The sequence below is a fragment of the Nipponia nippon genome, unplaced genomic scaffold (assembly GCF_047370975.1).
Source record: "Nipponia nippon isolate SJK-2023a ecotype South Korea unplaced genomic scaffold, ASM4737097v1 scaffold_27, whole genome shotgun sequence".
In the NCBI taxonomy this organism is placed as follows: domain Eukaryota; kingdom Metazoa; phylum Chordata; class Aves; order Pelecaniformes; family Threskiornithidae; genus Nipponia; species Nipponia nippon.
In genome coordinates, this window is record NW_028262344.1 from 6,231,996 (window position 1) to 6,255,053 (window position 23,058).

Genomic DNA, 23,058 nt, shown 5'->3' on the forward strand with positions numbered 1-23,058 from the left:
TGTTATCCAAAACATATTTTTAATGTAATCTATGTTTGGAGCCTAAAGAGAGTAAGAGCAGAGAAATATATTTGTTATTCGTTTTTTTACATTATCATTGAAGCTAAATCAAAAAAGAAAATGCAGTATTTGAATACATGGAATTTATATATTTGAATTTATAATTGAAATATTTCAGTTACATGGAATTTCCCTGCACAGGAAGTCTTTGTGATAGAATGGAACACAAATACAGAGTTAGTTAAAACCAAATGAACAATAACTTTTCATTCTGCTCACTGAGGGTTCAACACTTAGTTTCACACCCAAAGCAAATAGATTTGAACAATGTAAAACAAACTATATTTAAGTCTAGTATGTCTCCATCATATTCCTCAAAGTCACTTTGAAGCATTAAATACCACTTCACTTCGTTGTAGTCACAGAACACAGAAATTCGTGTTAAGTCTTTGTACTCACATTTGTCAATATTTTAGAGCATAGCAGGCATTCCACTCTATAATTCAAAGCACGAGGAAGCTATTTCCAGAGTAGCCATATCCTGCCACTATTAACTTGCAGTTGATGTAAAACTGAGAAGAGGCACGTCTTTCCTGTTAAGGTTTTTATCCTTTTTTAATCCTTTAGTAAAAAGTTTGCTATAGCATTCCATTCCTTCTATAACATAGTGTTTTATAAAAGTGGAAAGAGTTTAATTTCAACCAGTTTCAAAACAGTTGTTAAAAGAGAACTTTTGGTATTATTTAGGTAATATATAAAAATACTTCCTATCCAAGGACTGTTGCAGAGTATACGTGGAAAAAAATAACCACAATGCTGCCTTGCATTTTAAAAAATGCCTTTATACCGTGTGCTTAACAATCAGAACCTCAGAGACACCAGACAGCTGGAATCTTGTTACTGACATAAGCAATATAAAAATAGGAATCTGATTTTAAAATTTGGCAAGAACAGCTCTTTTTTTTTTTTTTTTTTAAAAAAAAACACAATACTTTTCATCTTCCTGGCTGAAGTATTTCAGTGGAAGCCCAAGAAGGTCAGAAGAAAGAGCGCTTTGAGTATTTATTAAAAAAAATAAATCCAACTTCAGAGGTCTCAACAACCAAGGGGGTATCAGTATCCTTGTCTTTAAAAATAAATACCTGCAAATTATTTCATCAATTTTTAAATCTATTTCACCCCCACAGGGCATACAATTTTTTCCTCAACGTTCTCAATATCTTTATGGGTTGGCAGCTCTGAAAAAGTACTTTTAATCAGAAAAAAAAATAAATGGGAAGAACAGAAAAAGAATGAGTTAATAATATGACAAAAAAAGGATAACAGTTCTGTGCATTCTGAATGCTCTTTAGTTCCTTGTCCTTACTATAGTATGTGTTCAGCTAGCAACACTACTGCATTTAGCATCAACATGTTTCAGTAAAATAATCTTATTCCCATCTCTGAATGGGTAATAAGACTAAGAATTAAAACAAACAAATAAACAAAAAACCCAAAACCAAAACAAAAAAAAACCCCAAACTGGTCCAGAAAGTTGGTATCTATACTTAAGTGGAAACATTCCTGGTTTGAATTAGGGGCTGAGGGGGCAAAACTGCTACTACCCATTAGCACTGACCATAGTGGCACAGGCATCTCAGACAGGGCCTACTGTCCTTACCCTCCTTCCCAATCAGTAAATCCTTAACTAATCCCTAACACATTACCCAACATAGGCTCTGTACCAATTTCTTTTAAAATGAAGCAAAAATTAAATGGGGGTAATGTACACATACAGGGTTAAATAGAAAGTGGAATTAAATGCATTAACTTATCCATCTGGTCACCTAAGCTTGAATATCTGACATCATCACAGTTAAGAATTCAGGAGATAGCCTCATGACCTTGCAAAATTAAATTCTGAATATAGGTGATAATCTTTAGGATTGATGTGTATTGGTAGATATTTAGACATAATTACATACAGTAAATCAGTACTTAAGTTAAAAACAAACAGAAAACCCCAAAAACCAAGTAGCTAACAATAAACCCTGTAAGGTCTGGCAATTTTCACTAGATTTACACATATTAGATAGTGATATGCTTTCTCTTCTGGGGTGTTTTCCATTCAAAACTTTGCTAACAATGGCAGCACATACTACCATAATTTTTTAGTTCTATTTCTGGACTAATAATCTCTAAGTAACTAATTTTAAATGGGATATTATACAGTTAAAGACAAATTCAAATTGCAAACACTAAAGAGCAGTACAGATTACAGAGTATAAAACAGTGATCTAAAAATCCCTTTCTCTGACCTAAAGAAGACTTTTTTTATTACTTGAAGTATAATGTGAATCGTCTTTAGCGTGGTATGATTTGTTGATTATACCAACTTACAGAGTAGTAGAGAAGCATATCAAAAATAAGAAATACAAAATCAAACTATTTGTTCTCACAACTGACAACTTGGGTGGCATGTAGTTTAATCATTACAAATCAGAAAAAACCCCAGCCAATTTAATAGAAGTTTACTGCTGCACATTTGCAAGAGAAACAAATAGGATTTCCTTATACTCAGAATTTCATACAATATAGATTTGTCATGGGACAAACAGGTGAAAGTTGTTTCAAAATAAGAGTTTGAAAGTGGCAATATACAAACAGCACTACTTTCAACATATCTTTGTTTAAAAGTATCCCAATATTTTCCCGAAGAATGGCTAAGCTTGTTGGCTCCACACTGTATACTAAGAGAAAACCTGAAACAGCCAAGAAGCAAGGATGAATTTATATATATATATATATATATATATGTATACTCTTGTATACTCTTAAGACATTCTTCATCAGCTTAATTCATAAAAGAAAAATACTCCAACATCAAATTTAAAAAACAAAAACAAAACACCTCCTAAATAATTTTTTTCCTTCATCTACTTAATTAGGCTTTTAAATATCTCTATCACCAACAAAAGCCTAAATCAACTTGTTGAATTTCTGGAGCAAGAAACCCATTTACTGCCCATTACCGAAATGAAACATCAAGTCAACAATATCCGATGTGCTAGAATACTAAATTTGCAGGTAAACTGTATTCTACTTGACACAAATTAATTTCACTTAGACATTTGCAGGGCTAATGTGCCATAATAAATTCTACTATTAATCAACAATAAAGTGCTAATTATAATAAATACCTGAATCTCACTCTCCTTTATGAAATTCTTTTATAGATTTCTTATCAAGTCAAAAGAGCCCTTTCTGTTGTAAAAGTTAAGCTATTATGCAAATATAAAAATAGGTAAGTTTAATTAGGAGCTATACACAACAGAACTTCTGCTTTTTCTTTAAGTATAGCTGACAGATAATAGAGATGGGAAAAAACATGCATTTATAAAGATATTAAAAATGAAGAAGAGGAGACACTGTTATAGAATTTCTATTACTCTGGCATACAGCCATTTACTATGTTAATGATACTAGATGATGCCTATATTTCTGGACTGATAAGCATCACACCACCAACATGCTTTAGTTCCTTTTGTAGCTAAAGAAGTTGATTTGTAAATTTAAACTATGGCATACATTTCATTTATTTCTCATTAGAGTGTATCATTAAGTTTGAGGTTCAACTTTGGACAAACTTTACATCTAAGTCACATAACCAACGCAAGCAAGACATTAGTGCAAAAGGGAAGCTGTCAGTTATACATGATGAGGACTCTTCCCCTAACTGCATAATGTGAGAGAACGATTATCAGATTAAAAATTCAAGTGGATTACCATGAGAACAAGAGAGATTTTCTTCTCCCAAATTTAGCACAGATTTCCAGAGGATCAAGAGGAAAGCAACCTCAGTTACAGCTAGAATAAAAAAAAGTTAAACCCCAGTTCAGAAAGGTGATATGTAGCTCCAAAATTTGTCATGCTATGAAAGCAGCATTCTCAAGAAGAGCTCCAAACAAAACTGCAAATCAAAATGGGCATTTAAGTTGAAATTGGCCAACTGCTGCATAGAAATATGCTCACACACAACAGTCGCATTTAAGTCAGTGCATAGAGAAGATAAAAAGCACTTATGGTAGTTGCAAATGTTAACAAGTCTATACAACTTGCACAGTTTAACAAGTCCATAGAAAAAGAATAGAGTAAGAGTAGAAATGCTCAAGCAAAACCAAAAAAGATGACCCTCCAACTGTATAAAATCCACACAACAGTTGTAGTAAAAAGACATCAGTGGAAAATATTCAACTCAGTCCTAAACACCCAACAGGCAAATAAGACCAGAACAGACAAGCCTTTGGCAAATAATTTTAAGAGTCTAAATATGGCACTACATTTCTAAATAATCCACAAAATATAATATATGGCATATTCAAATATTGGTTAACCAACTCTGCAAATGCAATGCTAACAACACTTTAGTCAATGACAGCAATATGGAGCAAACTAAGGGAGTACTGGTATATCACAACAGTGCTCAAGAAAAACATTGTCACCAAGTCATGCTTCAACAGCAGCACTCTGAGACTGCACACTATTATCTATGGAGCAAAACAAATTTCTCTAGTTTTTCAGGGATGTGTCCTGCATAGCATATGTTATGATTCACTATAACACGAGCAGCAAGACACTGCAACGTAGTATGATTTACAGGCTGGATTAAGTTTTTTGCTATTTTCTTCTCATCCAGCAAATCACTAGCAGTTTGTTTATGTGAGTTTGTGGCATCAAAGTGTGAACCTGACTTGATAAGAAAATTCATGATGCCTGGATGGTTGTTCAGTGCAGCAATATGTAAGGGACTGTTGTTATCAGAGTCTCTGACATTTATATTAGCACCACATTCCACCAGGATAGCAGTAACTTGTAGAGAGGGGAATTTACAAACTGGGTAGCGACCCACACATGTAGTATTCTTGTCAACAGCAAGGTGAAGTGGACTGAAGTTATTCTTCCCTCTAGGCTGAAGCTTAAGAAACTTGTAAATAGTCTGTTTCTTAAAATGCTCCTGTTCTGAGCTGCAAGGTACTTTTTCCAACAAGCAAATTAAATGCAAAATGATAGAAAGGGCTTTGTTCAGCTGTATTGGATCAGGAGGGCACTGGATTTGTTTCATGGCCCGCTCTATTTCGAGAACACTTTTGCACAGTATACCCATGAGATCATCAAATGTAACAGTAGTGCCTAGCAGGCCTTTTGCCCTGTCCTGCAGCATAAAGGAGAAGAGTTCAGCAAATGATAGTAAACTGCTGGCTGTCATAGGGCTCAGTGGATCTAGATTGCTCTGCTGCATGTCCAAAGCATATTTCCATAAGCTGATGCATCGCTTAAAGTTTCCAGAGTCTGCATAGACAGCACCTCTATATCTAATATAGTAGGACGTATCTGGGTGAGAAGGACCAAGAATACGTTCTCTAATTAATAGTGCTTGCATTCTCATCTCATCAGGGTCTGCAATAAGGTTTTCTAGCTCTTCTGGGCTGTTTACCTCTTTAGCATAATCATAGGCCATAATTAGTGTTTGTGGCACAGGTTTGTTCAGGATACTAGTCCTATCACTGTATCTCATTTCCATAGCTCGTTTCCAGTATTTCAAAGCGCCAAGCAGATCTCTCTTTTTGTCCACAAATGTTGCTCCTAGAAGTTCCAGAGCATTTATACATTCTATCTTACTGGTCTGTTCATGTTGGGTCAGAAAATCCACAATATTTGTGTGGCCTGTCACACTGGCTGACAGAAGGGGAGTCATTCCATAGCCATCCTTTTCCATCTTAGCACAATACTTGAGAAGCATCTTCATGATCTCTAAACTTCCAGATTCTGCACAGTCATGTAATGCAGTGTTTCCTAGCAAAAGAAGAAAAACAATTACATAAATCATAATCAAATTATAGTCCAAATATCACCACACTAATAGTTAAAAAAATAAAAATAAAATATGTTTTGACATCTACAGACTATGAAAGGCTTAAATGACAAGTTAAAACATTCAAGACCTGATTAAAACATCAAGGCTACCAGGCAGTTATACAAATCAAAATGCTTGACATTACCCAAAAGAATTAAACAGATTAAACACTTATGTCTCATTATTCAAAACTTAAACCAGAATTCTCTACATGAACAATTTTGTATCTGCTTTCAAGTATAAAACAGAAACCTAAGCTTGCCATCTTAAGTGGTTATATTTTGCTTTCTTCCCTTGCAAATTTATTTCCTTCCTCCCTATCTCCATCCATGATAAAAAAATAATAAGATCTGTATAAAAATTAAAGCTGTGCTAACTCAACATTGGCCTTGCTCACCTCTACGCTGTACCTCTTCCTCTCTCTTTCATCCAAAGCCTTTGATTAAAGTGTTCCAAGGTAATAATTGTACACAAAGGCAAATACAACTCATCACAATAGACCCTTCATCTCAGCTGGGGCCTTAGAGACTGCCAGAATATTCTGAGGGACCTGCTTATTTTGTCAAGCCTAAGTATACACACAGACAAACTATTCTTAGTACTTTATTAGGTCTTTATCCTGAAGTCCCACATTAACCCCTCTGCTCAGGATTCCCAAAAGCAAAAAAAAAAAAAACAAAAAAAAACAACCAAAAAAAAAACCAAACCCAAACAACAAAACACAAAAAATCCAAAACAAACAAACAATTCCTTCAACACACAACATGCAGCCATTTGTCTTATGTGTCTTATCATTTACATTAAGATTATTTCTCATTAAGAGAATGTGCAATGTCATGCTAAAGGCATTCAGGTGGCACTCACACTACATGGTAAAATTTCCAGCAAGCACTAGTGCCACCTGACTGAAAAAACATATTTGCAGCAAATTAAAAAAGAAAATATTTAACTGTGGTGTCCAATGTTTAACTACTGTGCTTCAAGTAGAAGAAAGTTTTGCTTAAGATCATATATGAGTATTTCACTGAGGGAGACAGGAAGATGGATGACCAATAACACCCCCCCCAACATAATAAAGCCTCTTGTGTGGTTGATTGCTTTTAAAACTACACAATTTAAACCTAGCTTCTTTTTCATATATACTACAGATTCAGGCATACCAACTTTTCAGCTTCCCACTACATTAACATGAAAATAATTAATAGCACACCCATGTAAGAATTCCAACCCCCCAATTAAAATGTCTTATACCACTAGCCTTGCAAATTCTGGTTTACTGGCCATCAGATCATCAGTATCTGTTACACCATCATCAAGTTTCCACATTCTCAAGTGAGACCTCCTTTTCCAAGGATTCTGTACGTTGATAGTCATCTGATTTGGCTTTTTAAAAGTTCAGAGAGAAAGTTCCCTAAAACTTCCTCATTTGCACTTTTGGCAGGCTTTTTTTCTATGCCAACAAGACACTGATTTGCAGTGGGCTTTGCTGTTGTATTTCTAGATCTATAACAGAACTGAAGTAGGTAGGGAAACAAAGCAGTAGTCTTGAAATCTTCAGCCGATGTTTGGGAAAAGTGCATTTTTGTAGGTATACAGCCTCCTGATCTCAACAGCTTAAATTTAACTTCGTATATTTCCTTAATGTACTCCCCCCCCCCCCCCCCCGGCTCTGATCTCTAGAATGTACAGTTCACTCTATATTAGAGTGTTTAGCCAGTAAAACTCAAATCAGTCCCTAAAGCATGCCTGAGATTTGACTTAAAAGCTGAACACTGCACTGAAATAAACTGAAAATAAGATGGAGGTAAAGGCTTTCCATTAACAAATTCTTTCTGCCCAGAATGTATTGTTCATGCTGTCTTAAAAAGGTTAAATTCAAATGCAAAAATATTTAAGTTGGTACATGTATATATCTATCTACAAGAAAAAAAAAACCAAAACACCAAAAAAACCCTTGTATTTGTCAAATACATTTCAGAAATAGAAAATTTTGTTCCTCGTTCTCATTCCAATTATAAGAATCTGAATTAAGTTTATGTAAATAATCTTGGTATCTTCTAGCTTTTGACTTCACAGCATTCTTATTTCCTTTTTAATGAGAAACTTGGTAAGGGGATATGAAGTCAAAGTTTGAAGAAAAAAAAAGCAAAATTCAGAAATATCTGGCGAAACCATGATGATTGTCCTCTAAATGTGACCTACTTGTCACCAGCAGAACCAGATGCTTTAGATCCACCATGCAAACCTCTATCCTATCTTTTGAGTTAGATTATCAAGTAGTAGCTTGCTTTTATCTTCTGTAGATAAACCACTAGGATGACAACAAGCGTATCCAAGAGTTTTGCAAGTTTTAGTATACAGCAGAAGGATGTAGAAACTCAAGGTCTATTTAGATGAAAGTGTTCTAATGGGCACAGAATATTTTGCCTCTGTTCTCCTGCTAGTATTCCAACCATCCCCTCCTCACTCTCTCTTCTAATCTTTCACTTCCTGAAACTTTACATGTAAATTAATCTGATGCTTCTTTCTCAAACTTGCTTGTGGACCATCAGAGGAAGAATTGACAGCACATTCCAAGACTTGCTTATCGCTCTCAATTCCAGTAACCAGAAAGACAGTGGTAAGGAAGAACAGTAGTTATTCAAGACAAACTGAGTCTCAATCCAAACACACTGGATAATAAGAATTTAGCTACCACACTAATCAAATTCATACCAAAGGTGTGCAAAAAGCTATTTTCAAAAGATTATGACTACAGGCTAACAGGTTTTTACAATTATAGTAGAACAGGAGCTGTGATCACATTTTGTCCGCTCTAACAATTTTTTGAGCGCAAGTTCCAAACATTAAAAAAAAACCCCACCACCCAACCCACAAAAAGAAAACCCCAATCCCACAAAAAAAACCCAAACCCACAAAAAAAAAAAACAACATTAGATTGTTTATTAACATACAGTGAGCTTAACTTGCTAAATGTTCTTTTTCCAATACATTTCTGAATAGTGGCCAACTATTTTACTATCATTTACAAAAAAAGTAAGCTGAGGAAGACACCCCACAGAAAGCGGCACCCAAAATTATCTGTTAGATCAAGACTCATGAAACTAAACCCAGGTCTTTAATAGGAAGTGATTTTCAGTCTCAAATAACCTAGGCAATCTTTGTCACTAATGAAGCGTTAAGTCAGTGACAGGAACTTCACCTATAAGCTGGTCTGGTCACACTACAGTTTCTACCAAGACCAACAAAATTTCCAATCACGGGAATATATATTTTTCCAAATTTAGCTGGATTAAGAGTTTGGTTTGTCAACTGTAGTTTATTAACTATAATTCCTTCTTTATTATGGAAAACTGTTCATACCTCCAGATTGACAAGCATGAAACCTTTAAATTCCTAAGATAGAAAGAGATCAAAAGCAGACAAATACACAAAACCAGCTTGCCAATACACAGACACATTATAAAAGTCATCTTGCTGCGCTGGAGAAAGTCTAGTTAAAACTTAACTATAGCTGTCAAACCAGAAGTAAATACTGACTGGCTCCTTGGGCCATCTGCACTTCTGGAACACTCAGTGATGAAGCCAAAACCAGATCCATCTGGGTGTAGGCTGAGCCACCAGTTAATGAATACACCCTAAACTGGCTACAAGTCCATACTACCTCACTCACAGCAGAGCTCTGAAACACTAGAAAGGTCTTTTGGAGGGTGCAAATTCCAATGCCAATCTAGACATGGCCTGGGATGAAAAAGATTCAGAACTACAAGTGTTTGCACCAATGTATGTCAGAATCTTGTGTTAGCTGGGCAAATTTAACATTTAAATTTCAAAATATTAGTGTACATAGTTTATTTGAGGTGTTAGTTGATTTAAAAAATAAAAAACCCTCTCAAAAATGTTTTATTACAGACCATACTGTATTTGTTAAAATACTAGAGTCATCCTCAGGTCACAACTATTTCATCTTTACATATTATCATTAACAATCCTCTATTTTCTACCTTCAAGTCAATATTTTCAAGATATTAAAAAAGTCATAACATAAAAGCATATTAAAGACACACAAATCAAAATGCACTAGTAACACCAAACTTCTTACAATTGCTTCACAACTATTGATATACATCTTGCTAGCTTTGACAGTAGGATCCATAGCAGCTATTCATATTACACACTGTAGATCCATCACCACATGTTGCCCTTTACACTGTTTTATCAGTTGCCAGACATGTATGCTATGACACATTGTGCAAAAATTCACATAAATTAAGCTTAGCCATTGTCTGCATAAATTCAGGTACAAACCAACAGTTTATGTGTCATTAATTTACAATGCAGCTATGCAGAACGCACGGAAATATTCCTAAACCACCAAGGATTTTCAGTACTCTCTACACCTGGATCTCCTTCATTAAGAGATTTGCTTTATTAGCATTATAATTATTTACTCAAACAGTGGTTACTAACAGTGTATCAGAAGTAGGGCAATTTTTTAGCTACTTATATTGTAGTAGGCCTTGGAGACCACAATTATTTCAAGCAATGCACAAACTAATAAAGGAAAGCAATCACCACTAATTTTTAGTGGCTGCACCTCACTTCAGTTTGACTGGATGGAACAGCAGCAGGAAGGAAAGATTATAAGAATACAAGCTTCCATAAACTAAAAGTGGACATGGGCAGATAGATGGATATAGAGCTGCCAACTTAAACAAACAAACCCCCTCCCCCCCCCCCAACAAAACATGCACACACATAAAACCCAACCTTAAGAAATAACAAGAATTCCAGCCATCTACCTAGCAATTATCAAGTGTTAAATTTGAGGAAGAATTTAAGAGGACATGGCAGTTATCCTTGATATCTAACTCAAGGTCTATGTTCCACATGTTACCCATGAATTCAACCGTTCAAATATAAGGATGGCAAATCAACTATTATCCACTTCAAAAATACTATATTGTCTATAGTGACAGGAATAAACAGTGCCTGAACACTATCTATGCAGTTCTGCAGTTAAGTTAATCCAATTTTTGGAACAAATTATTTCTTTAGTAAAGAAATTAAAATCAACATTATATCTACTGCTGTATTAAAGAGGAAATAGGCTGAAAAGAAGCAAACGTCCTTTGAAAGTCATTCTCTTTGATAAGCAGCTAAGAGAAACATTACAGAGATGTTGGTCAAATTTTTTAAGCATTCTTTAAGTTAAATATGATTATTTCAAAGCAGACTTCATTAAATTTTCTTAATCCATTTCTAATTCTTAGAGTGATCTGCTGGAATTTGATCATATGTAGAAGCTAGCTAATATTACAACAGCACGAGAAACTTCTCATTCTTGCACAAGAACAAAATTGGACTGGAAATATTACGCTGGTCATAGCACTTCTCTGCTAGAGAAGTAAGTACTGTTATATTGCAGTATATTGCATTGTTAATAGCTTTCTATCTGTATAAAACTCTACTATTCGTACTACCTAATAGTGTTCTCTAATTAAAAATGAGAACAAAATGGAATAATCCAAATCTCAGACACATTAGGGAAAAAAATATATGTTAAACTGATGTCATAGTTTCATGTTTCATTCTTTCATTATAGTCCTACTTTAACAGAAGTATATGAGCATTACACAAATGCTTCATGTATCACAGAACTAATTCCCTAACTATCCAGACTTTAAAAAAAAAAAAAAAAAGCAAAAAAAAAAGCAGCTCATCTAGGGAGATTCAAATTTATAATGAGGTTGTGTCTTTCTATGTCAGAAGCAAATTATTCTCAAAATAGGCTGGTAGCTTGTGACATGGGGAAGAAAGAAAGTGAAGCAGTGACAAGAAGTGATTTGGCTTGATTTGCAACCAATATATCCGCTTCCTAAAATTTGCAAAATGCTTAATCAAATTTCTGGATAGCAACACTTTTTAAATTTAAAATTAGATTTTTAAAATATGATAGCAGTGTGATATCATACCAAAGATCTCTTCCTGAAAATACACACTCAGCTGCTGAGTCACACTGGTCAATCCTTCAAATTAAATCATTTTTTCTTCATATGTTTAAAATAAACCACATAGATATTTTTGCAGCCTCACAGATTAATCACCTTCATAAAGTGAAGTTGTTCATAAAACACTGAATTTTTAAATTTTTTTTTAAGCAGAGCACTTGAAGGAAATAAGTCCTCTAGTAGCTTTACTGATTTTTGAAAAAAATTTATTGATACATACATACAAATATAGGCAGTGCAAAAGAAAACTGTTTTACATCTCTACACTTAGTATACATGACAAAGGAAAATTAAAGGTATGCCTTCCTTTTAAAAATAAATTAAGTAAAAATTGCAAAGAACTGTTAAGCTCAACAAGTTGTTCTATGTTCTGTAATGGAATAATTGTTCCCTTGGTCACAAAAGTACTTAATGATAACACATATTATCAAGATTAATAATACAAATGGCAATCATGTAGAAAATGTTGTGAATCATTTAATTTCAACAGGAACTATTTTTTTGCATCTGAAATTCAATAAATTATTCCTTTAAACTGTACCTTCTTTCGTTATTTTATTTATAGACATTTGTACTGAAGTTCAGTTTCACATAGCATCACACACAAAATATCTACAAATTGCAGTGCAGAGCATTGTGTAATATCATCCAAAAAAGGAAAAAAAAAACCACCAAACCAAACCAGACAGACACAGGACACTTAGAACAAGGCCTTTATTCACAAGGGAAAAAAGTGTGTATGGAATTTTTAATTTTTTTTTTCTTGTTTTTTCCAAAACGAATCTTGGCAAGCAGACAAGACAAAAAAACTCAGAAGATAACAAATCTGTCAGATTCCTTGATGTTTACTGCAGGGAAGATTAATTATTTTTCATGTATACTAAACCACACTGGTCATATAGCAAAGAGTGTGCATCCATATTCTCCCCCTACTTCTGGGTCTGCCAAGTCTGTAAAAAAATCCCCCCCCCCCCGCAGGTCTGAGTATTGTGCTTTTCAGTCTCCCACATAAATGATAACACTGAAATAGCGCTAGTCCTTGATATAGTACTACTATATGTATAACCTTGATAAGGGGCTCATAGAGACTGAGGTCTGTATACTTATAAACTTTCCAAAACGAGCAAGTAAACTGAACAAGCCTCATCCTCCACATTATTTTAAAAAGCCATTATAATCAAATACTGCACCATAGCTAATGGTACTTAAGAACAACAAGACTTCAAATCATATTATTTTGCATTTTCAAAATACATGATTCCCTCTAACTTTTATGGTAGTATGGAGTATGATAGACAACAAAAAATAGGGTTTCCAACCAAACGTTCCTGTGCAGATCTCAAGAGATACCTAAATGAATGCCTAATCCAGCAGTTCTTAAGATTTCTAATACTTAGAAGGGGGAAAAAAATTAGTCTTTTGGCTAGCAGATGTGTCTGTTAACAACTGAAGGGAGACAGAGGTAGTAAAGACCATCAATGAAACCCAGGAATCATCCTGATAATAAACAGACCACTTTCCAAGCAACTCAGCAATGGAAAGAGTTACAAGCCACATTCAGAAAAAATCTGCCTTTCAAGTAATTATTTTTGGAAAAAGAGTCCTTATTCCCTGTGCCATTATGTACACACCACCCTGGCTATCAGAGCTTGTGTACTTTATCTATAGTTTAACTTCTTAATTGCAGAAAGTAAGGTAATGAACCTCTATTATTAGAGCAGGTCTGATGGAGAAGGGATAAAGCATAATGCAAAGTATCAAAACATGCATTGCAATTTCTCAAAGTGCAAGATCCAAGTATTCTGTCTGGAGTCAGGCTAGAGGTATAATCACCTTTAAAATGGTTTGCATGCAAAATATCTCTGTTGTGGAAATTAAATGAATTTTAAATAGAAAATCCAATTCCAACAAACACAGCCCCAGGTAGATCACCAACAAAGCCCAAATCCATAATTTTGAGGCCAGCAAAGACTTCTATCACTTGAATTACAAGAGCAAGCATCTCCCCCACCCCCACCCAAACACTGACTAGCCAAAAGAAGACTGCACAGAAACACATCAACAAAACACTGATCAAGACTCCAGAAGTCTATTAACACTGTAAGGGAGCACTATCCTTTAACTACAGATCATTGGCAGGCTTCACAATGCAGAAGAATAGAAAACTGCATGCAGCCAAAATGCAGAATGTTCCTCCTGATCCAAGCACATGGGTAGGTGGTCTGTACCTCATTCAGAGTTTAGTTCTAGGGTTCTTCCCATGAAAAAACTCAGGTTTCTGCTACTACAGTATTATCCATACTATTCCTTATTTTAAGAGCAAAATAAAAAAGCTTTTTTTTTTAATTTAAAAAATTATTAATTAAAAAAATTTTAATTAAAAAAACCAAAACAAAACAAACTAATTTGCTGTTTGAGACCTCTGTTTCATACCAATAAAATATATCAAGGCCTGTTAGTTTTAACCTGCAGCTTCTCAAGCCAAGAGTAATGTACTGGAAAAGCCTCTGAATTAGGAAGACAATGCCGAATTAACTCACATTGGAAGCATTGCTTTAGCTACTTTCTGCTTTTCTAAAAAAGTCTTTAATTCTACAGGTATCTTTGCTATTTTCCACAATTCTAAAAGAAAAAAAAGAAGAGTTTTCTTATCCTGTTTTTTCCTCGCTTGCACTGTTCATGTGACAAAGTATTAAGAAAATCCTTTCTTTCCATTTGTGTCTCATATGCTCTTCATAAAAGTTTGGTGAAACTGTAAAAGTCAGATCCGTAAAACAGTGGCAAGAACAAAGACAACTAAATGCTCATATTTTAAATTAAAAACTATTGACCATCTTTTGCAGTATAGCACTTATCTAACCCCAAACATCTTGTTACCTCCTTCTCCTGTTAGATGGTGCTAGACCTATGCTTTACCTCAGCGTAGTATCCTACCTGAATCAGACTCAGAAATCATATCCTAGCTATACTTTTGCACTTCCACAATTCTCCTTCCAAAACATCTGCATTCTGAATTTTAGTAGTCCAAAACACAGTTGCTGGATTATGTCTGTATTTTAGAAGCAGGACTTAATTGCACGTTTTTAAACTACTCTTATACCCGTGCTTCAATTGTCATCCTGGCTTTTAGATCGATCTCCGTGAACTTACCTATTTTGTCATCTCCAAGTATTTGGATTTTTCCCTGGAACTGTCAACACTTGAAAACATATTGTCACATTTTTCCCAGCTCTAGAATTCTCCCCATTTTTAAAATGTGAATAAAGTTCTATCTTACAATAAGAAAATCTATTGGAAAAGCCTAAGGGATAGTTCAAGTAATTTTACCCTCTCACTCTTTCCCTGGTTTCAAGAATACCTGGAAGAGAACCTCTAGTAATCTCCCATAACAGCATTTTTCTAAACAGTAAAATTACATTAGTTTTGTTCTTATAAGAAGCTTTATATTTTAAAATGCAGCAAAATTGACAGTAGCTAAAGCTTTTGCATCTTTCACAAAGCAGTAGGCTTCTCCATGTATGGCCCAGAAAGGGGTCTAGTTTAGATACAAGGATAGCAACAACTTTAACTACTTGAGCAGAAGTAAGTTCTCTTCATCTCCCTACCACAAGCACCCCTACTCTCTGTCAAGAGAGTTGTTAGACAACAGGGAGGAGTAGAAACTGAAAGTAATAGACAGAGACTTTGAGGTGGGATATGACAATGTAGAATGAATCCTATTGGAAACATTCATTTTGAAATTAATAGCTAGTGAGCATTCTTGCAAAACAAAGTTCAGAAGGTTAGTTGTTGAGCCTCAGCCATTGCAACACCCATACTGTTGTAATATTTAAGGCTACCAGTTTTGCTCAGTTGTTCTGCCTTTCCACAGCTGATTTTCAGGGTTTATAGCACTCTCTTTCTCTCTTCCTTTAGTTTGTCACTGCTTATTTAATAACTTCAGAGACCAGACTTCATGATGCCAAAAAAGTATGCTCATGTCATATCAGAGAGGAGCATTTGTTTCCAAACACAAAAAGGCAGTCCATACTTGACCAACAGATATATGTGCACACATGCATTTGTACGCACTGTAGTCCAAAAGATAAAATGAATTTTTATGAGCTAAAACATATCCAATCATTAAAGCCTACTCCACTGACACAAAAATGAGGAATAAGAGATCCACAGATGTATTTTCTTCCTGTTATATCAGATATTTAGCAGCTCTGCTCTGTTCATACTTACCATATAAAGGGATGACTTTTAAACTAAAAATAATGTATATTTTATATTTAGCTTGTTATTCCAAGAACCCAGTCTAGAAACATGACATTTTTATCCTATCACAAGTCCATGAGTCATAGGCAACCTTAAATCCTTACAAAGAAAGATTTATTTTGCTCTGCCCACCTCTATGACAAATTTTTCGTTTAGCTTTCTTTATATTAAACCCATGTAACTCCATGACTTGCAGAAAAAAGGCATATTTAACTGAACAGCTTTTTCAAATAGATTACTCTCATATTTGGCATTTAACAATATTGTGCAGTAAGCTAGGCAGTACAGGTTTTTCTGTCAAAATATACCTGAAGTATATTATACTGTTAAAATTTTAAATTAGCCAGAAAAGGGCAACTGAAGTATTATGCTACAGAAAGATTTATTAGCAGATTTATTATTAATAAACATAATACTGCTGACACAATCCTGGCTCAATGAGCTAAAAAGTTAACCACAACCTGCAATAATCAATATACTTTTTAGGCCAATATCATGTTCACATGCAAGTCTGAGATGTAACAAAAGCCAGCAATTAGAATAAGAGGTCCACATAATTATGATCACAGAAAAAAGGACATAAGTCTTTGCTTTGAACAATGTGTCAGGATAATTGAAGAACATCTGTTTGCCTCTGTTTACATGATCTGTGCACCACTGGAAGTCTTTCTGTTGTGATCACAGTCACATGAAGCTTCATTTCCTTAATTCTAAAATAAATTTTTGTTTACTAACATTGAAAAAAAAAGGTCCAAAAGGATTCAGGAATTTGAGGGAGAGGAGGAGTAAAGAGCAAGTGATTATCCATTTCCAGTGTAGAAAAGAATTCTCGTTTACGCATCTTTCCCTATTCTAGTCTTAGTGGCACAGGCGAATTTTAGGTACAGCATATTTGGTTTGTTAAAAAACAGTATGAAAAACATCCTAGATTTTACACAATATACGCTCATATATTTATTACTACACAAACCTGCTACAAATAGGAGTTCTCAGCAAAAGTCAATTAGCTTTTGGCACATGCATAAATGCAGTCTTTAGATTAAAACGTATCAATTTAGAATTACATTTTATAGCCAGTATTAAATGAGTATGCTGAAAAAACTTGTAAAAACATCGCTAAATACACTTCATCTCTTACTGGAAAAAACATTCACATTATGAGACTAGAGGAATATTTTTGGATGACAATCTCCTAAAGAACACGAGTAACTTACTAAACACGAGTAACTTTACTAGAAGGAAAAATGAAACAATGAACTTACCTTTAACACTTTTTCTGTTAACATCAGCTCCTTTTTCAAGTAAATACTGAGCAATTTCTTTGTGGCCTTTGTAACAGGAGATCATCAAGCACGTATGCCCATGACGGTTTGATACTTCCAAGTCTGCTTTGTGCTCCACAAGATATTTTACTATTTCCAGGTGACCATCAAAACAGGCAGCTCTAAGTGGAGTTGAATTTGTTAGAGTTGTGTTGTTGACAGATGCACCATGATCTAACAGACACTGAACCACCTTCAAGTGACCAGCAGCTGATGCTGCCCATAATGGTGGAGCTCCCTCAATAGTCTCACCATCAAAATTAACTGAACCACCAATTTCTATAGAAGCAGAGCAATAGTCCAACAAGTATCCCACCATGTCAACGTGCCCATAACGGGCTGCCATCAAAAGTGGTGTGGCACCATTGGTTTTTTCTGACATTAGTAAGGCCACCTCTTCTCTGGTTTTGCTTGCCAGTAACTTGGAAAGGAGACGCAGCTTGCCATCACGAGCTGCACTGAACACTGCTGTCTTTAGATCCATTTAGTCTGTACCTCTATTTCTTGAAGGATACACACCTGCCTTTTTCAGTCACAAACAAAAGCTTATTAGAAACACACAGCCCAAACAGAGCGTCCCCAACTTTTTCTCAGATCAGGCAGATGGGACAACATGGAGACTCTGAACAAGGTCCTGACAAAGCACAGGCTGCACTCAATAACTCTGCAAAAGAAAAGAATTCTGAATGTTTTTACCTTCTACTTCTCAAATAAGTATATACAATTACATTTTTCTACAGCTATACTCAAGCAAACCACTGGTTGTGGTACACCAACATCCAGCTGCCTTCCACGGGACTTCCCTGGACTGCACAGTGCCCCTTAAGGAAAGATGTTGGGCAGGAAGCCTGATCCTAGCAGTGCATTATCCATACCACTTGCAGGGAAACACTTTCACAACATAACAAACCGTACACTTGTATCAACTTCTGCTTTTAAGCACAGCCCAAGCAAGGAACCATTACGCCCCCCCCCCCCATCCCTTCAGGTCCTCTGCAGAGCCCCATGCTCACAGACACGCGCCCCCATGCTACCGCCATCCTACTGGCAAGGGAGCAAATTCAGAGCCTGACCGGAAAGACAAAACACATCCTTGCCACAGTCGTTTGATTTAGTATCAGACACCACCGAAGCCCTGAACTTGCCCTTCCGCCACAACCACCCTCAGCCTACCCAAAGGCAGGACCTACAAATCTTCTTTCAAGACCACGCTATATTTGCCTCGCACCCCAAAACCGTCTACCTCCCCAGTATTACCCCCGATGCCTCCCTTCAGATCGCCCCCCTCTTTTCCACTCCTAGTCCAACAACCACCCGCCCCCCACCTCTGGGCAACCCCCCCATACCACCCCAGGGTCCCCAAAATCCCTTCCCAGCTCTCTCAGAGCCGCTCCCCACACGACCGCTGCAACGCAGCGGCCTCCACCGCCTACCGGGAGCCGGAAAGGCGGCAGCACCACCACTGCCACCGCCCACAGAGAACATATCGGTGAGGAAGGACCCAAGGGTGCGGGCTACCTTCCCAGAATGCCACGGGCTCTCTCCCGCCAAAGCCACCCTCACACGGAAGCGCCCGCCGCCTCCCGCACTCCGTCCAGCTCCTCCATGACAGACCAGTCCCCACAACTAGCCTCCACCACCAACCCTGCACCCGGGCACAGCGGAACCTACCAAGCATATCCCGGCCGCTGCCAGGCCCAATGAGAAACACGCCTGAGCGCCGCCAGCCACTCGGAGCAGGGCGGGGGGTGGGACTACGCCGCCGCTCAAACTACGCTGAGAGCGGGGCGGTGCTGGCGGGCGGTGCCGATGCGGTAGCTGTCCGCTAGGGGGGCGGGCGAGTCCCCCCGCACCGCCCTCCACTATAGCGCGGGTGGGCTGGCAGAACGCAGCAGGGAGGTAGGTTTTGGTTAGCTGTGGTGTGTGGGGACCAAGTAGGGGTTTTCCTTTTCCCCAACCCGTGCCTTATTTTCCTTTCTCTAGAATAAAACAAAGGGAGGAGCAGCGCTACAGCGGAGCGTGCACCGACGGGGAGGGATGTCGCAGGGGTGAGGGGACAGCGGGGGCGCACGGTACCGGGGGAGGGTGTCACGGATGAGTAGTTAGGTCACTTGGCACGGCTGTTTATAGGGTCGTGAGATGATTGACTTTAGGCATCAGTAAATTTCCATCCTACTTTCACAACCCGTGTTGGAAATTACTAAAGTTCTCAAAAATTCCAGTGATGCTGGTACAGATCCTCCTGAGTTACAACCCAGATAAGATAGGCCCCAAGGCTGTCGGAGGCGGCTGATTATTCCTGGTACAGATGTAAAATATGTTCCAAGGTTGTCAGGGGACGACTGGCTCCCTGGTACAGACAGTGCTGCTCCCACCTTAGCCATGTAAGAGTTTCTGATATGGTCGAGGGACGCTTAACTGCCAAACTTGTTACACAAAGGCCAAGTTTTGATGGGAGTTACTGAGATTGTAAAACAGTTTGGGGGGGGGGGCCCGTGCACCACCACAATCCACCCTGTGACTAAAGTCAATCCATCTCTCTCACAGAGTGGTGGTGTGGTTGCCTCTTGCCTCTGTGCCTATAAACAGTAATATTATATTCCAATTGTAAGTTTTGAGGGGAAGTTTTGGTTGGTTTCCTTGATTATTAGGATTTAGTTAAGTGTAGCTAAGCAATTTTATATGTACAAGGAGGTTTTTGTAATAATGCTATTTGTCTAGCTATTCCCCACATCCTAAAGTATAGGAAAAAGTTCAATAACAAACATAGTATATCAAGAGTTAACAAAATCACAATAGGGTATAACATCTTGTTCAGTATCCCGGTCGCTGTTGGGGACCATCTGAATAAGGTATCCCACCAGCGATGCTCTCCATCTTTCTTCAGTCTTTCCAAGACATGACGTATCTCCTCTGCATCATGATGGACAGTAATTAGAGTTTTGTGTCCATTGTTTCAGATGCGTTCTTGCAGTTGATGCAGATCGTCATGTTGTAGTAGTTTCTTCACCAGTGTAAGATTCATTCTGATAGGGGTAGGCAATAGACCCTGGTATGATGTATAGTTAGATTGTAACAGTTGGTAAGTTTTGACAGGAGCTGAATAGTTAAAGTCACATCCTATGATTTTGGTAAAATTACAAACACAGGTATTTGAGTAATTATATATATCTATAGTGGTGTTGTCTATAGATCACAGAGTGTTCTCATGCAAACACATCCGTTTCCAACATATATGAGTATAGTTTCAGGCATTTTGTTAGGATGTATCTCAAAGTGACAAATATTTTGTTCAGTGTCAAGACAAATGTCTTGGGCCTTAATGGTATTACCTTCACAAATAAATCCCTGTTGTTCCCACACAACACATGCATCAACATCAATAGTTTGCCATTTGTTCTTATTTTGCTGGGCCCATACTCTCTGTTCTAACAGTTCCATGGTGATTTAACCCCAGCACAATGATTGGGTATATGGTGTATACCGAAGCATTGCATATTGTCAAAACAAAAGCTGTGGTTTTACTGGTAGTGGGATCGTAGGTGAAATTAACTAATTGCCACCAGGATTGGAATTCCCTTTCAAATTTAGTTGCATTATCCCAAATTACTTTTCGAATTTCAGTGGGTAAGGTGCCTTCTTCACCTTCTCTTATAATTGCTGCCACAGTAGATTGTATCCACAGTTGAGCCTGAATACAGCTAAGAGTGAGAGAGACATTAATTTGGGTTGCACCTAGTGCATTCACAATTAATTGATGGTCTTTCTCACTGATTCTTTCCCATTGGGGTAATATATCAGATAGGAGCCACTGATTAGTTCCCAGTGCCAATAGAGAAGATTGTAATGGTTGGTCTAATTTGTATAAATTACTTGTTGCTGAGATTATTTTGTTTGCTAAAACTTCAGCGTCTATGCTGTTTGGTATGCCTAATCCTGTTCCTAAGACACCAGTCACATCTCTCCTTGATCGTTTTGGAGAGGTGAGCGTTCGTCCATGCAGCCGTGCTAGCCATCCTGTATAAGATGTATCCAGGAATGATGAGCAGGTAGGTTCAATTGCAGAGATATTAACCTGCATTGACAGTTCTACTCGTTTGAGAGACCATGATGGGTTAAATAACACTCGTTGTTGGCCTATATTTTTGATCACATATGGTCCAATTTCAGAAATTTGTGGGGATAGGGTTTTCTTATCCTTTACAATTGGGGCGGATGTTGTTGTACTAGGCTCAATAATGTCTATTTTAAATTTAAAGGATAGTCCCACGCTATGGTGAGCCCAGAGGCAGACTCCGAAAACAGGAATACTGAAGAAGGCATTTGCCAAGTCAGTTACAACATGCCAGGCGCTTGCCTCGGTTTCCAGTTGCTCTAACAGGGTGACAATGTCTGGCAGGACCGCAGCCATGGGAGGGGCAGCTTTGTTCAAAAGCTGGTAATCCACAGTCATAGGCCAGGACCCATCTGGCTTCTTCACAGGCCAAATAGAGCTATTAAAAGGAGAATGTGTCCGTTGGATAACCCCTGCTTCTAACAAGTTTGAGTAGTTGAGAGTAGGTCTCAATAGTTTGTATGCCCCCCTCCCCAGGCAGCCGGTATTGTTTTAAGGCTATAGGCTTGGTGAGGGGGAGCCACAGTCCTCCCTACCATAACCTTCCATATCCGAGCTGATTGGATACCAAAGGAATTATTTTCTCCCAGTGGTATAAAAAGTCTTGTCTGCTAACAGATTGTGCTCTATGACATATTCAGGCACTCTCGTAATCCATACTTGATCCGAAAACAGTGGGTATCCTTCTAGTTGCAAGATTAGAGGAACTTCTTGATCTGGCTCTTTCCTTCTCCTGAACGCATTAATATTATCAGTTTATTCTTGGGGCAATGGGACAGATTTCCATGAATTAGGGTTATTTATGCTCTGGTGTCTAGCAGGGCCATCACCTGTTGTTTATTATGCTGGCTCCAAGGTATTACAAGCTGAATGCATGGACAGCGGTCCCCCCAGCTAGCTCCCTTTATCAGCCATATTGGAGGGGGACTGCACATTCCCTGTTCTTGTTTCCAGGGAGAAAGGTCAGGGTATTTAGGGGCAGTTAAAGAAGATGCAACTTCACTGCTGACAGATGATGATGTGGGTGGGACTGATGCCCCGGTGCTTTGCACTTCCTTTCACACCTTCCCCTTTGCTTTTGCTTTCTTATACAGACTCCACAAATAAGGAGTTGGCTTGCCCTCTCTCTGCTCCCTAGGCACTCCTGCCTGTATTAGTGCCAGAAACACCTCTTTCTGAGTAACCTTTCCCTTTGGCTGTTGCATTTGAAATGCTTCAGGCTCCGTCTCCTCTTTTTCAGGCTGATAATCGCCAAGCTGTCCTAGTCATAGAATAACATCCCTCCATCACTGGTTTTCCCACGGCAGCTCCTAGCAAGGAAATTATTGGTTCTTTCAAGGCAAGTGGGGCACCCTCTAATATGCGGGGTTTTGTGTCAGATGTAAAAGGTTACATATAAGGACCTAAAAAGTTATGTGAATGGCCGTGTGGCCAGTTCCTGTAAATACAGACCAGCTA

General features: G+C 37.6%; 1 protein-coding gene and 1 pseudogene across 4 annotated transcripts; both read right to left on the reverse strand.

The window, feature by feature from the left end:
* Window positions 1–19,258, reverse strand: LOC104014071 (protein fem-1 homolog C). Of its 4 annotated transcripts, XR_015705977.1 has the most exons (4): window positions 18,920–19,142; window positions 17,427–18,150; window positions 3,766–5,832; window positions 1–2,741 (listed from the first exon to the last, which is right to left on the reverse strand). XR_015705977.1 is itself a non-coding variant. In XM_087763066.1 (3 exons), exons 2-3 carry the CDS (start codon window positions 17,968–17,970, stop codon window positions 4,523–4,525), a joined length of 1,854 nt encoding a protein of 617 aa, XP_087619192.1. In that variant the 5' UTR covers window positions 17,971–18,150; window positions 19,158–19,258; the 3' UTR covers window positions 1–4,522. The 4 variants fall into 4 exon arrangements, 3 of the variants coding, with proteins under 3 accessions (XP_087619192.1, XP_087619190.1, XP_087619191.1); XM_087763066.1 differs by lacking the exon at window positions 18,920–19,142 and adding an exon at window positions 19,158–19,258 and having other exon boundaries at window positions 1–5,832; XM_087763064.1 differs by having other exon boundaries at window positions 1–5,832.
* Window positions 19,046–23,058, reverse strand: part of LOC148055103 (uncharacterized) — a 14,155-nt pseudogene continuing 10,142 nt past the window's right edge.